This window comes from Perognathus longimembris, chromosome 16 (assembly GCF_023159225.1).
Source record: "Perognathus longimembris pacificus isolate PPM17 chromosome 16, ASM2315922v1, whole genome shotgun sequence".
In the NCBI taxonomy this organism is placed as follows: Eukaryota; Metazoa; Chordata; class Mammalia; order Rodentia; family Heteromyidae; genus Perognathus; species Perognathus longimembris.
Genome location: NC_063176.1, coordinates 58,739,382 through 58,760,660, shown reverse-complemented (window position 1 = coordinate 58,760,660; position 21,279 = coordinate 58,739,382). Strand labels below are relative to the sequence as shown.

Below are 21,279 nucleotides of genomic sequence, written 5' to 3'. Positions count from 1 at the left end.
GGCCAAGGCCATGAATAGAGACAGCAGTGATCAGAACAGAGGTCTGGCGGTGGGTGGGCGGTGGTGGAGGACACGAGACTGTAATAGCAACTAGAGTGGAACTTGAAGCTAAGCCTCCCACCAGCAAGGCCTGCAATTTCAACTTCAGCAGCCCTCACCCTCAGTGACTTACTGTAGGCCAGCCTGGAAGAACAAAGGCAGGAAGTTCATGAGACTTTACATCAATGGGCATTGTCTAGGAAAAAAATAGGCTTTTAACTCACAGTGAGCCCAAAGCACTTACTCCCTTGATACTCAACTGGATGGGGTCACTCCAGAGGGGGAGGGGGATGACATACCCAACATAGCCATCTGACTGCTGCAAGTAGGAACCAGTCTAGTGTTTGTTTTCACCTCAATGACAGTTGGTGACAAGAGGTTGTGGCAGAGACCAAGGGACTCAGGCTCCTAGAGGGACCTGGCAACAACCATGAGTTCCAGATGCTAGATACCAGGTACAGGGGGCCTCTGGGGAACTGCCCTCCTCTTTCATATACAGGGTTCTGAGTTCACACAGCACTACCTCTTTACATGTACAAATGAACTCACTTTACAGAAGAGGAGAAAACACATTTGGGGCCCCAGCCCTGGGATATTTGCTCAAGGCATAAATCTGGAAAATAGCCACAACCATCCAGTCCATTTCAAACCACTAGGCCAGAGTTTGGACAACTCCTAACAAGAAGGAGCCTGGGAGTTCACTCAGCTCTAGATCAGTTCCCAGAGCTTTCATCTCAAGACCAAGACTCTACCATCTAGAGAACTGAGTAGGGAAATGAATACATCCTCCCAACTGTAAGGGAAGCAACCCATAACAGGTCCTCCTGTGTCCCTCCTATGCCAATCCAGGGACACAGGCTGCTAACAGAAGCAGGCCAGCCCAGAGCAGAGTAAACTGCATCCTGTCCACACACACACACACACACACACACACACACACACACACACACACACACACACACACACACACACACCACACTCCAGCCAGTCCCAAACAGAACAGGCAATTGCTTTTTTGTCTTTCTGTACTTCTAGCTTGTAAATTACACTTTAGGTCTGTGTTAAGAGAGTCTCCTTAGTTTCTTTCAAATTTCCTCTAGGCCCCCATAGTAGGAAAACAGAATCAAACTGCTTGGGACAGTAAGGAAAGGGAGCCAAAGCATAATAAGCCGAATTTTTATTCATCCAATGGGGCAGAGCTGGTGCCTCTCATTTAAATATGCTGTCTTCCCGGGCTGAAAAATCAGAAGAGACGAAATATCAGACATTATTCCACTCTCAGGCCACCTAAGAGAACCTCAAAGGTTTCAGTTTTCAAACAATCCAGATTCTAATTCAAAGCGATCCCAACAGTGCTAAGTGCTTGGCTTCAGTCCCTGGCTTCTCCCTCCCACTCTGGGTCACACGACTTGAACCTGCTGGGGTCAGCCTGCTCTGCTGTGGCTTCTCTGAAGGGGTGTGCATGTTGCCAGTCTAGGGCCTGCCCCCCGCTCCCCACAGAGTGCCACAAACCCACCACATCCTAGCACTCAGGACCCAGGGCAGTGAGGAGAAACCGCCCTCCTTCCACTACGCGGCAACCTGCTCCCAGGAAACCCGGGCAGTGAGGGTGGGAGACGGGGCTAAGTACCTTCGGCCAGCTCTCTCTCAATCCGCTTCAGCTCATCCTGCCTCTTCTTCTCCTCCGCTGCTACCCTCCTCTCCTCCTCTGCCCGAGGTTTTAGGTAGCCTGGAGGGCGGGGGGTGGGGGGAGGAGGTTACTTCCCTGACCAAGCTGCTTCCACGCAAGGAGCTACCTCGGGGTGGCTGCTCACCTGCCCGCCTCCTCGGCCTCACGGCAGTGCAGGCCCGATCGGGGCCCGAGCCGGAGCCATCCGAAGCTGTGGGCCCAGCACCCTGACTTGCACCCCGACGCTCGAGGCTGGGCCTCTCCCTCCCTTCCCCTCCCCTCCCCCGAACTCACTGTGGCGCTTGGCTCCGTAGGCCATGCCGAGGACCAGGGCGGAGTAGCGACCGAGCTGCAAGACAAGAGAGGCGGGGGGAGCTGAGCACCGCGCGGCGGGGACTGACGGGGGCCTCCGGGGGCCGAGGCGGGGATGGGGACCGCGGCGGGAGCCCCCGGGGCACCGCGGGCCGCCGCCCAAGGAGTGGAAGCCGCGGGACGTGGGTAGTGGGGAAGGGTTGAAGCATGCAGGGCCGGGGCCACAGGGCGGGGGGGTGCAGGTCGGGTCCTGCGGGACCATCGCCAGACCACGAAGCTGGGTTCACCTTGATGAGCGGAGAAACTTGCACGGGCGGCACCATCTTGTCCCGGACCTCCGCACCGGAAGCAGATCGAAGGTGGAGGAAGAAACCTCGCGGAGGGGAAGCCTCGGAAGGACGCGGCGGGGCCGCGCACGCGCCGTAGCTGCGAACCGCTCCCGGGGCTCCCCCTGGCGGGCGAAGAGCCCAGCGAGTGACGTCACGGGCGGGAACGGGGGCGGGCTGCGTCGGTGTGCGCACGCGCAGTCGTCGCGTGCGGTGGCCGGTACGCTGCCGACGGCGCGGGCTCCGTTCCTCCCCCCGCGGGGCGGGAGCGAGCGGCTGGCCTCGTGGGGTCGTGGTCAGGTCCCCTCTGAGTCGACGGGCGGTGCAGCCCCGGTACTGAGCGTTTCCGATCCCCGTGGAGCGGCCACGAGGCGGCGACCTTTCAGGCCTTCCTGCAATGCCGTCCCGCGCGCTCCGCAGGCCCCCCTCTCCCGGGGCCCTCCTTGCTTGCCACCCGGAAGGGCTAGGGTCCGGCTGGGACGGCCTTTCCGAGCGGGGCTGCCCCCGAGGTGTTCGACCCAGGCCCTCTGAGCCCCACGGTCCGGAGCCCCAAAGCCTCCACGCAGGCCTCTCTGCTCCAGACTGCCAGTCCATCTAGTCTCTCGCCTTGATCTGGAGAGCCGGACAGCCGTCTGTTCTCTGACCCCCGGGTGGCTCTCTGTGCCCTGCATCCTCGTCAGCCCCGGCTGGAGCTTACCAGAGGTGAGACCCGTGGTAGAAAAGCACCCTCCCAGCCGTGGTATTGCAGGAAGGAAGTTCGGAGTCTCCAGGGAAGCCTGGTGTGGCAGGGTGGTCTGCCAGCCCTAATGACCAGCAGTGGCACTTCCCCAAGGCTGCCTGTGCTCTGGCCTTCCTAGCCCCAAACTGCTGGACAGGAGGTCCTGGAGAAGAAAGGTATGGTTCCCACAAGGTCCACACCCTGCAGAAATGAAAGAAGCCCAGGTTCCCCTTCTGTTTGCCACATCCTCATTTCCAAACAAGAGCATAACTTAATATAAAGTGAACAAAGTCCAGCAGCAAAACCTCCAGGGCTCAATATAAGTACTTAGCAATCCTGGAGCAGGAAGATGGGTGCTGATCTAGCCTAGGCACCCAGGTGAAACTTTACTGTGCTCCAGGGTCTTGTGTCCATGCTTTAGGCCTTCCAGGCTGGGAAATCAGGAAGTCTTCTAGGACCAAATACCAAGCATATCTTCTAGGGCTGCCTGTGTGAGTCTGATCTGGAACATCTGAGGACTTCTGTCTGATACTGGCCTTCTGGATGGAAAGCTTCCTGGGGAAGCTGTAAGGACACACCTCATGAGACTTCATCCATAGGGCAGTTCTGTACATTCAGCCCTCTGGCTCCCCCCATGACTTGGGGTCTTTCTGGAGGTAGAAGGGTTTTACCTGGCTTGGGACAACACAGGGCACCTCTGCACCTGTTGAGGTCAGCTGTGTACAGAATGTCAATACTCTGTCTGTGTCGCTATCTTTAGTGCTGAGCATAGGCTTGAACTTCCCTGGGGCCTCTGTGGCCCTTCTCAGATTCCAAACTTTTTGCTCCACAGCCCCCCCCAGTCCCTGCAGAGTCAAACCCAGAGCTGGCCCAGGCCCTTCCTTCCCAGCTTCTGTCCCATGCATGGCCATGAACATCCCCTCTGATGATTTCTCGCAAGCCCCCTGCGTCCTGTTTGAAGGTTCTGTCAGCCCTATAGGTTTTGGGTAACACCCTGGATGTTCTGTGGCCAGCTGAGGCACAAGTGAAAAGGACCTCTGCCCCATGCGTGGCCATGAACATCCCCTCTGATGATTTCTCCCAAACCCCCCTGTCTTACCTGAAGGTACTGTCAGCCCTAGAGGTCTTAGGTAACACCCTGGATGTTCTGTGGCCAGCTAAGGCACAAGGCAAGAGGACCTCTGTCACCATGCACAGTGGCAGAGGCACTGTGACTCTGAGATGTGCTAGGAGGGGACACCCAGCTCTCAGAACCTCACAGTCTACTTCCATCTCCCACTCACTGCGGGCACTGGGAGGACTGTGGCTGCTGGGGCCCTGTTCTCCACACATGGGATCGTGGGGGTCCCACCTGCTCGCCTCACCCAACCTCTGTGGCCTGCAAACCCCCACCTCCTCTGTAGTCATGCTCGCTTCAGGACATCCAGTGTTTGGTACCAACAGCAGGCTGCTTGCCAGATTCTTTCCATCTACTCTGTCCATCAGGCTAGGAATAGGAGAATACCTGGGGACAAGACTGAGTGACTATATCCTGGTTGATCATCTCCAGCTTCTTTTGTCCATCTCAGAAACTTTATCCCCCAGGGGCCAGCCAAAGAGATGCCAACTCAAAGGTCAGAAGAAGCCTTAGGGGCAGGGTCATGGGTCTTGCCAGGATGTAAGGATGGTGCTCTGAGAGCCCTACACATACAAAATGCTAGGGAAACAGGCCTTTGTGTAGATCTGGAAAAGGTATGCTTCCTCTGATGGCCGTAATTCCTGCAGCCCTGGCAGAGCCCAGGCACCATGGGGGCTCAGACCCCCCCCAGGTCCTAGCCAAGAGCATGGAATGTGGCCATGGAACTGTAGCAAAGTAAAGTCCCCTGGTACCTGGGAATGCTGGGTGAGCAAGGGGGATTTGAGTCACCACCTGGTGCCAGGGCTCACTCTTCTTGTTTTTTGTTTTTGTTGCCAGTCCTGGGGCATGGACTCAGGGCCTGAGCACTGTCCCTGGCTTCTTTTTGCTCTAGGCTAGCACTCTACCACTTGAGCCACAGCGCCCCTTCTGGCTTTTTCTATATATGGTGCTGAGGAATCGAACCCAGGGATTCATGTATACGAGGCAAGCACTTTACCACTAGGCCATATTCCCAGCCCTGCCAGGGCTCACTCTGCAGGTGTCCAGTCCCCTGACATAGCTCTGAGCCTCTCCTTATAGGGAGTGGCAGCTGAAGTCTGAGCTTCCCTGGGGTACCAGAAAGGAGCTGTCTTAAGACAGGCAGTACCTGGCCCTGAGCAGGAAGAGTCCAAGCATGGTGAGCAGACAGCCAGGAAGGAGTCTGGGCAGGGGCATGGGAGTGTGTGTTCATATGTATGTGTGTTTGTACATGTGTGTATGTACATACTCACGTAAACATGCGCTTGTGGGTATAGGAGGTATGTGTCTTGGGCCTATGCTGATGAGAGTCTGGACAGGATGAAGAAAATCTCATCCAGGAAACCTGATCCCAGAACAAGGATACTCCTGGAGTCCCTTTTTTTTTTTTTTTTTTTTAGGCCATCCAGGGCTGAATACACCAAGGGCCAGTCATAAGTGCATACTCTGCCAAGGCCTTCAGGAGTATGTCTTTCCCCTAAAACCCAGGCATTGGGACTGAGGGCTGTTCAGGCCCCTTCAGCCCCAAGTGCGATAGCTCCTCTTCCTCTCACCTCCCAAATCATGGGGTGCCCATGAGGTTTCCCACAACTTTCCAGAGACCTCAGCTACTGTGCTCCCAACTCAGGCCAGGAGGAAGACCAAGAAGAAGGAAGGCAGAGCCCTGGGTGACCAGCCACATTCTCCAATGTCTTCTCCAGCTTCAAGCAGACCCAGATCCAGGAGTTCAAGGAGGTGAGATGACCTTCTTTCACAGGGACACTTTGCCCAGCTGGTCTGGAGGACCCATGTGGGCCTTTGGCTACCTCTCCCCTCTGTGGGGCTGAGGAGTGGGTCATAGGGGATGGGGCCCAAGACAGGGTAAAGCCAGGCCACCAGGAACAACAGGCCTGGCCTTGATCCCTTGATCTCTTGATCCACACTTATGGATCAGAACCGAGATGGCTTCATCAACAAGGAGGATCTGAAAGACACTTTGGCCTCACTAGGTAGGTACAATGGAAGGGAAGCATGGCCCCAGACATCCTAGCATTTCGGGTGGACAGGGAATCTAGAATGGGTTTGGAACAGGAACTGCAGAGGGGCTAACACCCTAATGGATACCATGGCCATCCCTGCCTCAATTCAATACCATGCAACACATTGTTTTTAGCCCAGTGAGGGAGGGCAAGAGGCTTCTAGGAAACAGAAAGCAATCTGGTCTCTCCCTTGGGCGAAGGGTCCCTAGTGACTTGGTCTTTCTTTAGCCTTCTAATACCTGAGGATACAAAACAAGTCCTTAACAATGTCCACAGTTCTCTTCCTCCTCTGGTCCTCCACAGCAGCCAATGTCCCTGGCTCCTGGTTTGGAGCCTGGTCTATTCCAGTCCATGCCTTGCATACCTGGGCTGCTCTGGGATCAGTCTGGAGAATGACAGATGGGAAGATCCCTGGAAGGAGTCACCTGCCAGTGTCAATAAGGACAGTACAGTTGGGGATATAGCCCTCCAGTGAACCCCTGCCCTTCATGTCTGCATAGGCAAAATCAATGTCAAGGACAAGAGCTGGAGGTCTTGCTCAAGGAGGCCTGGAGGCCCATCAACTTCACTCTGTTCCTGAACTTATTTGGAGATAGTCTGAATGGTGAGTTCCCAACCCTTCAATAGGCACAGAAGTGCTAGACAGCCCACAGGAGTACAGCCAGATGCCTGTATGCTGGTTAAGTCCTATTAGTAAAAACCTAGACATTTCACAGAAAAATCCATACTTTCCTATCACTATAGAAGCTGGTTAGCTACCTCAAGACCACCTGAGGTCCCATACTCACCTCCAGTTATCTGAACTATTGGTGGCCTCTCTCACTCATGGAGCCCTGGCCCTCAACTGCAGACCTGGGCTGCCCTATGAATAGTTATCCCCAAGGTGACAAAGATAAGATCTTTCTGGGGCTCAGGAGTGGGAAGGCTTTCCAAGCAAAACACACACTGTGAGCAATGTTTGGTGCCCTGGAGCAGGATGGGATCCTAAAGGCCTCTTGGTGGACAGGCAGCAACACAGAGGAAACCATCTTTAAACACCTTCAGGATGCTTGACCTAGATGGCAAAGGCAGCATTCTCGGAATGGTGAATATCTGGAGCTCCTGGATCCTACAGTCTACACCCCTGGCCTCTTCCCAGGTCAGGGCCTTTAGTGACTGCCCTGGGACCATAAAAGCCCCATTCTTAGGATAACCTTGCCCATGACATGGTAATCATTCCTCTGACCACTGTTCTGTCTTCTAGAGAGATCCTTTAGACTCTTATGTAGAGAGTTACCTCTTGCTGAGCACTGGCAAAAGGGAATAAGTATTCCGGTGGCCTGGTCATGGCTTCTGACGTCATCGGACACCTCCCCCCAGGCAAGACCCCAGGAGAGGTGTGAGTCAAGATAGGCTCTGTGGACAGTAGAGACCAAGTCTGTGAAACCAAAAACTGCTTGTCAAATAGTATTCCCCACAGGATTGGGGCAGCGACCCAACAGTATGTAACTAAAACCAAACAATTACTCAACATATAAAGGTCAAAAATTGACCTCCCAGGGGAATACAATAGCTCAAAAGCTAGGTATGTACGTTCACATAAGACTACTGTCGACATATGGTCTAATATCGACATTACATTTAAAGCCCTAGGCGAACTTTCTTGGGCGTGGCCACGTGGCTACTGTATATGTTCTTGATACATTGTATATTGTATATATGTCTACTGACCTAGAGAAGAGATAGAAAAACAGGACGTAAGATATCACAAGAAATGTACACACTGCCCTACTATGTAACTGTACCCTTTTTGCACAACACCTTGTCAAAAAATTTGTGTTCAATTAATAAATTAAAAAAAAAACTAAAAGGTTAAAAACTTAAAAAAAAAAAAAAAAAAGATAGGCTCTGTGACCACCAGGCCATGGCAGGGAGCAGTCAGAGCGGACCCCACCCCAAGGAGTTGCATTTGTGAACTGATCACCCTTTCTCAGAACAGCCTAATTTAGCTCCTTCCCTTCCTCAGCCTCAAACACCTGCTGATGTCCCAGGCCAACAAAATGACAGCGAATGAGGTTTGTTCAGCTCCATCCCCTCTGCCAAGCTTGGAGGGAGGTGCCCACCTCTCCAGAGACTGCAGTAGGGTGTGACGGGGATGGAAGCACCACTCAGAACACACCCTTGAATTGGTATCCCAGCAAGGGGTTAAACCCTCCAGGAATGGTAGGTCAGGTCTGGAAGGTACTCAGCAGCCTGGAAGGTACTCCTGGCAGGAGGTGACTTTGCAACTTTGTGATCTCCACAGCTTTCTGGAATCCCTACCTCTCCCTCATATTGTACATTGCCCTCTCCCACAATGCCCAAAAACCCAAGTGTGAGAGCCACAGACCAGCTCAGTAATAGTGGAGGAAGTCTAGAGGCAGAGGACAGGCCCAGGCCCAGCCTGTTTGAGCAGCCAGTAGGGCCATGCCTGCCCCCTCCAGGCCCTGCCTGGCCATGCCCCTAAGCTGCGGGCCCCTCCTCAGCCCGGCACAGAAATGAGCCACTGCTAGCTGGAGTTAAGTTCCTGTATTTCAATGGGTTCTGGGCAGTGGAGCCTGGCAAGTCTTTGACCCCCTACTCCCACCTGGCCACTGACCAACACACTTGTTCTCAGGTGGATCAGATGCTAGAGTTTGCCACTAGGATAGTGCGGGTAACCTGGACTACAAGGTGCTGAGCTATGTGCTCACCCATAGGGATGAGAAGGAAGAGTGATTCTCCCACCCATAGGGCTGTGGCCAGTTCAATAAACATGAACCCACAAACCTGTCTGCTGGAGGGAAGTGAGGTAGGGAGGTCCCTGCATTTACTGGTGCTCTTCTGCTGCCCCCACAGCCCAGTCTTGCCCAACATCCACCACATTCTTAGAACTGGGCTCGGGTCTGGTCACTCTGGTGAGCTGATGTGGAGAGGCTCCAGGTGCGGCTCATAGCAAGGTCCCTCCACACTAGTCCACCCCAGTCTGGCCATGCTCTGGCTCCTAGGACCCCTAACTTGTGCACCCCTGTCAGCCCCTGTTCATCATGACAGGACACTCCTCCTCACCCAGGTTGCCCTTACACTGCCCCTCCCTACAGCAGCCACAGGGGCTGGCCTGGAGAAGGTCCCATCTGCCTAGTTAACGTCCATGCCACAGCACACAGTCTTCCAGAGGCAAATGACCACCTTCCTACACCCTGGGCCTGTGCTGAGAACCTTGAGTCTGCAGGTGGCTCACACCTATAATCAGTCGTACCTATTCATGAGTCCATGTTAAGGCTGTCAGCATGGCTGACCCAGTAGGGGTGACCCAAGCCTGCCTCTCCTTCACTAGATCTCCACTACTGGGGGTAGAGGGACAGGGGCAGGAATTTCCTGTAGGACCCCATCTGGGGATGCTAAGCCAGGAGCCTTCAGGGGTGACTTTGGAGTGGGACTTGTGATCCTGGGCTCCGAAGAATTGGTCCTGGGTGGAGAAAGCCCTTCAGACTCAGCCTGCAGGCGCCGGTATGGAGTGTGGAAGAAGAGGACCAGGACACAAGTGAAGAGGGTACACAGGCCAGCCAGCAGCAGCAGGGACCCTGGGGATACAAGCATAGCTTTGTCCCACAAACTCCAAGCCACAGAACCCCTGGCTACAAGTGTGGGCAGAAGCCTACTCACTGACCATGACCACAAAGTGACCTGGAAACAGCCCTGTGCCCAGTCCCTGGCAGCCCTGAGAGTGTTTATAGACTCATGTCCAAGAATTGGGGCTCTGAGTTACCAACAAGGGGACTGGGTGGTGAGTGTACAACAACATTTGATTTCTGCCTACATCATCTCTGACTCTACCTCCCCCTCTCATCTTGGTCTCTTGCTGACCCTGTCTCTCTCGATGTGTCCCTATCTCTGTGTTTCTGTCCCTGTCTTCCTGTATCACTCTTCTGCCTCCATCTCTATCTCAGTATGTCTCTGCCTGTCTCTGTCTCCTTCTCCTCTCCCAGATCTCTGCTTCTACCTCCATTTCTCTTTCTCTTCTCCTGTGTTGTAAGAAGTTCACATGGGGGTATGGAGGCTGAGTTTATATCAGAGTCTTTTGGTGACACACACCAGCTAAGCCCAGATGTCTTTGACCCCACCCCACAGCACCCATAGTGCCCATGCCTGCCCACCCAGGACAGCAAAGGGCAACATGAGCTAGTGTTCTGGAGACCATCGAGGGATGTCCATGGTTGGGCTAGGTCTCCTAGCTGCTGCTCTCTAGGGCCAATGCCTGGGTGTGGACACTCACCCGTCCAGTCCAGTGGGTCCTCCTCCTGTCGGCAAGTAGAGACAGATGGCTTGGCACTCTGCACAGTAAGTGCTGTCAGCAGCACCATGATGAGTGTTCCCTCAGCCTGCCTGGACACACAGGGCTCTCAGGCTGAGCAGCACTGCAAACCACTCAGAGCTGATTGCCACCGTAGGAGGGCACCAACATCTGTGCTACCTACCCTGCCACCTGCCATTTCCTTGTATAGCCCCAAGCCCATGTGGACCCAGCAGCTGGCCTCAGCCTACACACAGCAGATGCTCAGAACACGCCCAGCATTGGCCAAAGCAGACAGGTTCCTTGTTTCATGGAACGGGCTTGGGTCTCAAAGCCTGGGCAGGACAAGAGGAGGGCCTCTGGGCCCCAAGGGAAACAGCTGGGGCAGATGGACACTTACCCCAGGACAAAGACCAGGCCTGCAGATGCTCCTTCTCCTACAGGAAATGAGCACTCAACAGCCAGCTCCATGGCGACTGGTGCCACTGAGAACCCAAAGAGCCCAAACAGGGAGCAGATGACAGCCAGGGCCACATGCTGTTCCTGCAGCCTGGACACCTGGGGGCAGCAAGGTGGCAGAGTAAAGGAGCAGTGGAAACAATCAGATGTATACTGCTCTGTGAGCTCCTAGACTAGCTGGCGAGGTGTGAGCAGAGAAGCTGCGTCCTACCCAAGACAACTCAGGCAATAGTCAAGCTGAAGTTAAGGAGACTGCTAGGCCAGGCTGCCCCATCCCCTGTCTAGCCCACACCACCCTGCCCAGGGGATGCTCACCAGGGCAAAGGCCACACAGGCCATGGAGGTTAGGCAGAGCCCTATCTTGGTGGCCTCAGTGAAACACTTGGTCCGATCTACATACAGCCCTAGAACCAGGGCACCCAGGATCCCGAACACGATGAAAAGAGCCCCACAGAGGCCTGAAAACTCCTGGAAGCAGGGAGAAGAGGGGGTTATGGAAGAGGGGGAAGAGAAGACAGACACTGTCATGGGGAAGGAACCAATAGGGCTTCTCAGGGTCTATGCTATCACCAGGGAAGGGCCAGAGGCCCAGGATGGAAAAGACTGTTGGCTGCCTGACAGCACTTTGCATCCACTCTAGGGCAGGGCCTGATCCCTCCAGATAGCCTATGAGACTTCAATGTCTATGTACCCCAGAGCCGAGGTAGAAATATATATCTAAACCCACCCCCAGCTTGGAGGTAGAGGACATGACACAGGGATGTATGAGCAGCCACAATGGCTACCACCACCAGGAGAATGTTGACCTAGTCACCATCAGTGATGGACACTGAGTGTGCATCAGGTGACTGCATGGACAAGGTTGGGTGCTTACATTGGAGTAGCCGTTGGCACAGAGGATCTGCTCCAGGAGGGCTGAGAAGCTAGAGAAGACCCCGATGCCACCTCCAAAGCACACAGCCAGGATCACATAGGCCTTGTTCTGCACAAGCTGGAGCAGAAGGAATCCCTTAGCCCAAAAGCAGCAGTGTGCTTCCCATACCAGCCATCTAGGCCCCAGGGTCTGCAGCACCCACCAGCTTGAGCCCTTGGATGAAATTCTCAGAGGTGGAGTTGGCCGCCCCAGCAGAGGGTGGGGTGGGGGGTACACTCTCCCAGAGGCAGGTGGTAGCCAGCAGGCAGGCAAGGGCAGCAGGCACAATATAGACACCAAGCTGGGGAGAGTGAATGGATGTCACCAGATGGCCATATTGGTGGATGCATCCTCACACACTCCAGCTTGCTCTGGGTCCAGGCTCTCCTGGCCCCTTGCCAGCTACCACGCATCTTCAATCTCCAGGTAGTAAGCTGTCTGCTCCATACTTACCTTCTTCAGAGGACTTCATGTGGAGCCCAGCTTTCAGAATTCTACCCAAAGACAGCTTCCTCCTTGAAAATGGCAGCCTAACCTCCTCAGGGTCCAGAGTCATTCCCTGATAGCCCTTCACACTTACGTGAGAAGCAGGTCAGGCTGACGTACCTAGAAGGGTCCTACTGATAGGAATGGGTGCACATATGTTCATGTGCATATGCTGTATCTATGCCTATAGCACACACAAGAACATACATCATACACACATGTGCACACCATATATGCATGCCCAAGCTAGTGCAGGACATAAGTGCACCTCATGAGTTCCTCACCATCACAGGGATGTCCTCTGCCTTCTTGACCAGGGCAGGTGACAGCACATTGGCTATAAGGATGCCCAGGGGGTTTGCTAGGTTGACAGATGTACAAAGAACCACATTAGTTCAGCCATGATAGGCCTCACCCCAGCCTTCTTGGTTTTCATGCCTTGGCTTAAGCCCAAGCTCATGGGCGGAGGGCTGAGGCCAGGCAGCAAAGACTTCACCCTGGGACTCACACATGGTGCCTATCATGTTGGCTGTGGCTCGCTGGTGCTCTGGGAACCACAGGGCAGCCAGCTTGGCTGGAGAGAAGATGACCAGAGTCTGGGCCAGGGCACAGAGGCTCTGGCCACTCATGAAGAAGGCAAATGGGTTGGGAATCCCACCAGCTAGGCCAGGCAGAGCACGCAGTACACTCCCAGCAAAGTTCAGCCATGCACCCAGGATAGTCTGTGGGATGGTCAGAGGTTGACAGTCAGTTGAGTGTTCCCACCCCACATTCCCAGATGCCCAGCCCCAGCCACAGGGACAGCCCAACTTCAGCTACCCCACACCCCTGGCATCATCCTGGCTGGTGGCATTAGTACACCCAAAGGCAGGAACCCCTTGCCCTAGAGCAGGCATGCTATCAGCTCTGACTCACAGCCCAGCGGAGCCCCATATGATCCAGGACCCAGATGGCTGCCATGCCAAATGGGATGGACACCACAAGGTAGATCAGTGACAGCCAGTTGATCTGCTCCATGGACAGGAAGAAGTTCTGGGCGATGGTGTCTGCCACAGGTGCAAAGCTGAGCCACAACTGTGAGATACAAGGAAGTCATCGGGGGATATAGTCTCTGCCCTTGTTGCTTGTAGCCTCATATAGTCAACCCAGAGAGGAGCAGGAATGTGGGCAGGTGTATAAATGCTGTAAGGATACAACCTAACGTGAAATCTGTGTCCTCTTGCTAGAGATACCCTTTATCCATTCTGCCATCCCAAGGTGGCACCTGGGCAGGACCAGACAGCCTCCCCAGCAGTGGACCAGCCTGTGGAAACACCTGTGGGAGTCCAGAAACATAGCCGGAACCTTCAGGTCTGACCAGAAGCTCCACTGGGATTGGTCTGACCCCCCAAAGGGGCTGGGAGTGGTCAGCAGGGGAGCCCCCACTGCTTGGGAGGTACCTGTAGAAAGTAGACAGAAAGGGGCAGGCAGGGACTATAAAGCCAGACCTCAGAGGTAGAGTTGTAAAGATGCAGCACAGAGGCATGGGAAGTAGAAGGGAAGACATCAGGTTGAGGGGAGGTAGCACCCTGGTCCCCAACACATGTAAGAGCAGTGTGTGAAACTGGCTGGGCAGGGGAGCATCTTTTGGGGAGCTTATAAGAAACTCCATGTCAAATATCTGAATGGACAAGGACAGGAGGCTTTTAGGCATTATCAAGGGCTAGGACCCAGACCTTTCTCTTTGACCCTCTATTCAGCAAAGGGCACAGCACACACTGGGTAGAGGGGAAGGCTTTCTAGAAGAGATGAGAGGGTCCAAAAGGAGAGGAAGGGTCACACAGGAGGCTTAGCACAAGAAGAAGAAAAGTGGTGGGTGTGTGGATCAATGACAAGGGTGCACCATAAGTTAAAGATCCTAATTAAGCCAACTCTGAGGCTGGCATAGCTCCAGGCCACACCCCTGGTGGTTAAACAGCAAGATCCAGGTTTACTAGTCATAAAAATCTCACATGACAGCAAGCTTAGGCAAAGGTTACATTTTCTTCCCATTTCCTCAGGACAGTACAGCAAGCTTAGGCAAGGGTTACATTTTCTTCCTATTTCCTCAGGACAGTACAAGGGACTGAGCTCCCAGGCTCAAGAAAGAGCTTCATGCAGACCTACCTACTTCCAGCCTAAGTCTCCCCCAGAAGACAAAGAGGTGACTGCTTACAGACACATTTCTCATTAGCCTTTTTTTTTTTTTTTTTTTTGGCCAGTCCTGGGGCTTGGACTCAGGGCCTGAGCACTGTCCCTGGCTTCCTTTTGCTCAAGGCTAGCACTCTACCACTTGAGCCACAGTGCTACTTCTGGCCGTTTTCTATCTATGTGGTGCTGGGGAATCAAACCTAGGGCTTCATGTATACGAGGCAAGCACTCTTGCCACTAGGCCATATTTCCAGCCCCCAAAAATATACTTTTAACGTTTTTTGTTTGTGGGGTACTGAGGAATTGAACCCAGGGCCTCATGCATTCTAGGCAAGCACTCTGCCACTAAGCCACATTCCCAGCCTTCTCATTGGCCTTTAAGCTCTGACCTTATTCTTCCCAGAGCTGTGCCCATAACCAGACAGGGAATATGTGTCAAGCATGTGCCAGATAAAAGATATGGAGGAAATGATCATCATCTTACCCATCCTACCAGATCACCTTCAGCCAGTTCCCAGCCTTGCCCGGGCTCAGCCGTATCACTCAGGTGGTGTGCCATTTGCCTTATACCCTCAAGCAGAACACTGAGCTGTCTCCTAGCCTTGCCCAGAACTCCACTGTCCCTGCCCCTCATACTGCCCTCTCAGTAGCTCTTCTACAGCTGCAGGTGAGTGGAGCCTCCAGGGACTCTAGACAGGTAAACATGGTACCCACTGGTTCACAGCTAGGATGCAGCCAAGGGCCACAATCCTTGGTGTCAGAATAGATTTGTGTTTGTTTCATAATGACAATGGGACACTTCCATGTGTCCCAAGGACTTCTCAGACCCATGGAAGCAGCTCCCCTAGGTGTATCTTCACACAACCCACCCAAAGCCAATGGTATTCCCCACTAACCAGGCACAGGGGACCTGGGAGTCCAGCCATGGCAGGCAGCATAGGCAGCTGCGGGCAGAGAGGAGGTTTCTACCATCAACACAGCAGGCAGAGCCCAGTCCACACAAGTGCCATTTGTATCTCATCAGGGAAGAAAAAGGCCTCAAGAATCGGCCTGCAGGCTTTTTAAATTCAATGCCAGCTGGCAGTACTGAAATCCTTCCATACCTGCCTGCCTAGACATCATCTCTACCATAGCTCTGAACCTCCCTGAGCTGCGTATCAAGCTGCAGGGCCCAAATGCTGTCCAACTAGTTTTTGTGGTTCTTTAAGAAGTCCTGCAGTCACCTACAGATGCATGCAGGCCAAGGAGGCAGGCCATCTGGCCAGGGAAATGACAAGGGGCAGCTTGACTATGCACAGGTCAGATGATGGAAAGACCACACAGGACCTGTGGATCTGGCCCAGGAACAACCGGTGGCCTGGGCTGAAGATAGGGACCTTGAAAGAAGGTTTGTGTCTTTGGCTGGTTCCCCCAGTCACAGGCCCCCCTGTATCCTGAGGCCAGAATCAATATTTCCCCCTTCCCTACCAGGACAAGGTGCAGGAGGGACACCGAACACAGGCAACGCTGTGGCTTTAGTAAAGTGAGCCGGGCAGCTCCCTATGCCCGCCCACCTGCCCGTCCATACCATGGCGTTGGAGCAGCTCAGCAGGCTGACCACCAGCAGGAAGACCCAGCGGCGAGCGTAGGCCCGGAAGCTAGGAGGGGCGGCCTCCATGGTCCCTGTCCGAGCCACTGAGCCGCCAGGGCAGGTCTGGGTCAGCAAGGAAGCCAATCTCCGCCCAGGGGGTGGAGGGTGGGGCGGTGCATGTGGTGGGAAGGGCCAGTGCTGCCTGATCCTTCTAGGTTTCCCAGATCTAAAGCTAAAATGAAGTCTGCCCTCACAGCTGTAAGCCTGGGTACTGTCTAAGCTTGTTAAGAGGCAGTCACCGTGATTGCTTCCTACATGGACATGTCTCTGCTGAGCTGCCCCCACTTCACTTGCTTCCATCCTCCTGGGCTCTTGGGCTGAGTAGATGAGTTCAAGCAGAGTTGCAGGATGAAAAATTAGCACAAAACAACCAACTGAATTTCTATAACCTGTACCAAAGTGGAACATGTGGGAGCCAAAATTAAACACATGATACAATTGCCGTTACTTCTAAGCTCTGATAGACATAAACTGAACAAAAGAGACTTTTGGGGGGGGGGTTCTGGTTCTGTGGCTTGAACTCAGGGACTAGGCACTTTCTCTGAGCTTTTTTTTTTTTTTTTGCCATGAGTACAATATTTTTATTTTGCAAAATGTTTTATAATAGTCTTGTAAATAAAGTAAATTTGAGCAGATAGCCGACAGTGAAATGCTCAAAACCAGTTCTCTCTGAAGAGCCCATTTATGTTAATTCAACTGACAATGGAAAAAGTTTGTTTAGTGTGTTTATACCTCAATTCTAATTTGTTAGGTAAACTGGGCACTCTTCCTTAGCCCAGATGTCCTGATGGGTTTAATGATTATTAAGTGTCAGTGGCTTTAACAAATTGTTATTAGTCAAATGGGTGATTGCTTACTGGCCCCTATGAAAGCCAGTATGTGAGGGTGGCAGTATAGAAACAGAATGTATTTGCTAATGGTTAAGAGGATGCAACACCTTAGAAGAAATTGAGTTTACAGCCTTGTTTTTCAATATATATGCTCCGTGAGGAATTTAACTGAGTGAACAAAAAAGGCAAACAAAGAAACTCTCTGAGCTTTTCTGTTCAAGGCTAGCACTCTACCACTTGAGCCACAGCTCCCCATCTGGCTTTTCAGTGGTTAGTTGGAGATAAGAGTTTCTTGGACTTTCTTGCCCAGGCTGACTTTGAACCATGATCCTCAGACATCAGCCGCCTAAATAACAAAGATTACATGTGTGAGCAACTGGTATCTGGCACAAAACAGGTTTGTAGTTCTTACAAACTAAAAAAAATACAACATTAATAAAAAAACAACAGTAAAGACCTATGGAAAGGCATACCATGCCTTAGATTGGAAAATAATATAGATGTTGGGACTAGGAATCTGTGGCTTAGAGGTAGAGTGTGTGCTTGCCTAGCATGCATGAAGCCCAGGATTTGATTCCTCAGTACCACATAAACAGAAAAAGCCAGAAGTGGCGCTGTGGCTCAAGTGGTAGTATGCTAGCCTTGAGCAAACGAAGTTCAGGGACAGTGCTCAGGCCCTGGGTTCAAGCCCCAGGAAGGGCAAAAAATAAAAATAAATAAATAAATATGTACAGATGTCAGTTCTTCCTAAATTGATCTACTGTATAGGTTTAATGCAACTCCTATCAAAAGGTTTTTGTATACATATACTGTAGGGAAAACATTTCCAAACCACATACCTGACAAAGGATTGCTGTCTAGGGCATATAACTCAACAGTTTAAAAAATAGATAAAAGACCCAAGAAATTTTGAGAAGAGGGTAAACAGATTGCAAATAGAGATTCATTAGCAACTAGGAAAATACAAATTGAAACCACAATGTGATATCATCACACACTTTTGGGAATGGCTAAAATGAAAGAGCAACATCACCAAGTGCCATCAAGGCTATTGAAAACCAGTTAGAAATTCCCTTATTTCTTCTTTTTTCTTTCATCCTTTCTTTCTTACTTTTTTATTTTTTGCTGGTCCTGGTCCTTGGGCTCTGTCCCTGAGTCTCTCTGTGCTCATATAATCCAGCAACTACACTATTGGGAATTTATTTCTGAGGAATAAAAACATCTGCACAAACACATGTAGCAGCTTTATATATGATAATAAAAATTCAGAAATAGCTGGGTACCAGTGGTGCATGCCTTCAATCCTAGCAACTGAGGAAGCTGAGATATGAGGATCAAGGTTCAAAGCCAGCCTAGTAAGAAAGCCCATAGGACTCTTACCTCCAATTAACTAACAAAAAGCCAGAAGTGGCACTGTGGCTAAAGTGGTAGCCTTGACCAAAAAACTCTCAGTGATAGCACCCAGACCCAGCACAGACAGACCAGACACACACACACACACACACACACACACACACACACACACAAATTGGAAATACCCAGATGTCCTTTAGTCAAGGTATAGTTAAGCAAACAGTCCATTGCACAATGGACTATTACTTGGTAGGAATGTAGGTGACATTAGCAACAGCATAGGTGTATATGCAAGTGATTTGGAAGAGTGAGACAAAAAACAACCATCCCTAAAAGCTACATAGCTATGATTCTGATAGGATTGACTGAGTCCTCCACAGTTCATGGCTGGAAGCTTGGTCCTCAGTGTAGCAATGCTGAGGTGGAGGGAACTTTAGGAAGAAGGGTCTAGTGAGAGTGTTCAGGTGGCCTTCATTTGATGTAGTAAATGTAGTTCTGAAGAAGCGGTTGTTTATGAAAAGAGCAAGCTGATGATCATGTGTCTGTAATCCAGCTAGTTGGGAGGCAGAGATGGGATCATGGTGCAATACTAGCCCAGGAAGAAAGAAAGAAAAAAGGAAGGAAGAAAGAAAGAAAAAAAAGACAGATGACTTGGGATGTAGATAAAGTGGTTAAGGGCTGAGAATGTGGTTTGCCTTGCATGCATGAAGCCCTGGGTTCGATTCCTACGCACCACATAAACAGAAAAAGCCAGAAGTGCTGCTGTGGCTCAAGTGGTAGAGTGCTAGCCTTGAGCAACAAGAAGCCAGGGACAGTGCCCAGGCCCTGAGTTCAAGTCCCAGGACTGGCCAAAAAAAGAAAAAAAAATAAAGTAGTTAAATACTTGTCTAGCAAATGTAAAGCTCTGAATTCAAAGTACAGACAAAAAGAAAAGGGGGTGGGGGGAGAAAGAAAAAAAGAGCAAGCCCCTCCCCTCCCCTTGGCTTCTTTTGAATTTTTTACCAAGCTCCTGACCACCTAGCCTGCAGAACTGTGAACTAAACAAATATCCTTTTTATAAAGTTACCCAGCCTTACTCATTTCGTTATTGTAACAAAAATGGACTAATACTGCATTTAGGGAACCTTCTTGAGAAGAAAATCTTTAAAACTGAAGAACAGATTGGAGGTGGCCAACTGAGTAATGGGTGTGGGGAGTGAGCAGGAGGGTGGTGTGGGCTGGGAAGGAGCCACAGGAGGGTATTCACAGTGTTGCAGGTTCTGCGCCTTCACCATGGCAGTAGACATGTGGGCCTGCACCTAGTATATAACTGTGGGAAGCTAGACCCAGGCATGTGGCTGCCATGTGCCTTGCTATGTCCTGTGAGAGGCTACCCTTGGGAAAAGCTGGCAAATGGTTACAAAAGTTCTCTCTGTGCTGTTTCCTACAATTGCTAGTGAGTCCACATCATCTAGAAACAGAAAGCATAATTCTAAGAAATCCCATAACGAGAAAATCTGTCCATTCTTTGGAAACAATGGCTTTTCCACTCTGGCTTTCAATGGATCAATGCCTTCAGCCTAGCATCCAGCATAGCATCACAGAATCAGGCCCTCGGCAGGTGATTGTGCACACCTGTGGAACAGCCACATGCAGCTTCCTGGTGACTTTTTAGAAATTACTCTAAGGAACATATTTAGCATCCATCTCTCACTTATGGCTAAATCTGCGTTCAAGGTCTTTTTTTTTTTTTTTTTTTGGTGCCTGCTTGAGTTTGATTGAACTCAAGGCTTCATGCTAGGCAAGTAGTCTACTGCTGAGGCACATCTCCAGCCCTTTTTTCCCTCGGTTTATTCTTTGCTGTTGTTGGTGGTGGTTGTGGGGCTTGAACGCTGGGCCTAGGAGCTGTCCCTGAGCTCTTCAGCTCAAGGCTAGCACTCTACCACTTGAGCCACAGTGCCACTTCTGGTTTTCTGGTAGTTAATTGGAGATAAGAGTCTCACAGACCTTCCTGCCAAGGCTGGCTTTGAACCACAATCCTCAGATCTCAGTCTCCTGAATAGTGTGACAGGCAACCTCCCAATCTCAGCTAGGATTACAGGTGAAAGGCCCTGGCACCCAGCTCTTTGTCAGACTTCTACCGGCATTCCAAACTAACATTAAGTGGGGTTTCTTGGATTAGTATCTTTCCTACACAGAATTCTGTTCAAAATCAAGTAACTAAGAGCTGCTTTGCCACAACAGGAAGTTTCTTTTTCTGTGCTAATACCTTTTATGTAAGGGATTTATTATTTGTTTTTTAATCTGTTCCTCCCACAGAATGTCCCAGAATGTGAGGGTAGGAGCCTGTCTATCCATCCCAAATACCTGAGGGGCCCATACAAGTCCTGAGTGAACAAGGGTGGAGGAAGAAGGGCCACTTCACTGTCAAGGGCCTGCAGGCATGTCCTTGTGGGTGTACCCCATCAACCCAAGCAGCTGTGTGGGCCTCCTGGCCCTGTCTGGTTCCAGCAGCACAGCCTGCCTCCCCAGAATATCTGCCTGATGACTCACCTGCTCCTCCTCCACCCCCTTCAGGGCCCAGCTGCTGGAAACCCACACAGAACACCACCCAGGCAGGGTTCAAACTAGCACATCAGGATCCAGATTCTCAGCCTGCCTTAGAAATGATGATGTGATTTCATCCTCATGGATGCCAAGAAGATCCAGTAACAAAACAGTTTACAACCTTCACTGGAATGTCAACCTGTTTATTTGTTTGATGAAGGAGAGCTCTAGTGTCTGCTGCCTGGGCTTCAGTTGGTCCCACAGGGAGGACCCAAGCTATCTACCTCCTCACTTCCCTGGAGTCAACAAGTGCTTGTAGCCCAGCTTGCTGCCCCCTCCTACAGCCCACCAGGACTTCACAATCCTATCAGTCCCTACCCTCAGGCCATTATTCTTTTTTCTTCT

General features: G+C 51.7%; 3 protein-coding genes across 3 annotated transcripts; 1 reads left to right on the top strand and 2 right to left on the bottom strand.

The window, feature by feature from the left end:
- Positions 1-1,201: 1,201 nt before the first annotated feature.
- Positions 1,202-2,466, bottom strand: Atp5me (ATP synthase membrane subunit e). The gene is made up of 4 exons (XM_048364446.1): positions 2,308-2,466; positions 2,003-2,057; positions 1,670-1,768; positions 1,202-1,274 (listed from the first exon to the last, which is right to left on the bottom strand). Exons 1-4 carry the CDS (start codon positions 2,341-2,343, stop codon positions 1,249-1,251), a joined length of 216 nt encoding a protein of 71 aa, XP_048220403.1. The 5' UTR covers positions 2,344-2,466; the 3' UTR covers positions 1,202-1,248.
- A 3,646-nt stretch (positions 2,467-6,112) lies between these two features.
- Positions 6,113-8,953, top strand: Myl5 (myosin light chain 5). The gene is given in 8 exon segments (XM_048364447.1): positions 6,113-6,191; positions 6,718-6,821; positions 7,224-7,246; positions 7,248-7,287; positions 7,594-7,609; positions 8,223-8,271; positions 8,853-8,877; positions 8,880-8,953. Coding segments are annotated over 8 exon segments (399 nt in total). The 5' UTR covers positions 6,113-6,123.
- Positions 8,954-9,547: 594 nt separating this feature from the next.
- Slc49a3 (solute carrier family 49 member 3) lies at positions 9,548-16,192 on the bottom strand. The gene is made up of 10 exons (XM_048364167.1): positions 16,103-16,192; positions 13,282-13,440; positions 12,875-13,088; positions 12,651-12,727; positions 12,044-12,181; positions 11,842-11,958; positions 11,283-11,435; positions 10,909-11,066; positions 10,491-10,600; positions 9,548-9,798 (listed from the first exon to the last, which is right to left on the bottom strand). Exons 1-10 carry the CDS (start codon positions 16,190-16,192, stop codon positions 9,548-9,550), a joined length of 1,467 nt encoding a protein of 488 aa, XP_048220124.1.
- Positions 16,193-21,279: the final 5,087 nt, after the last annotated feature.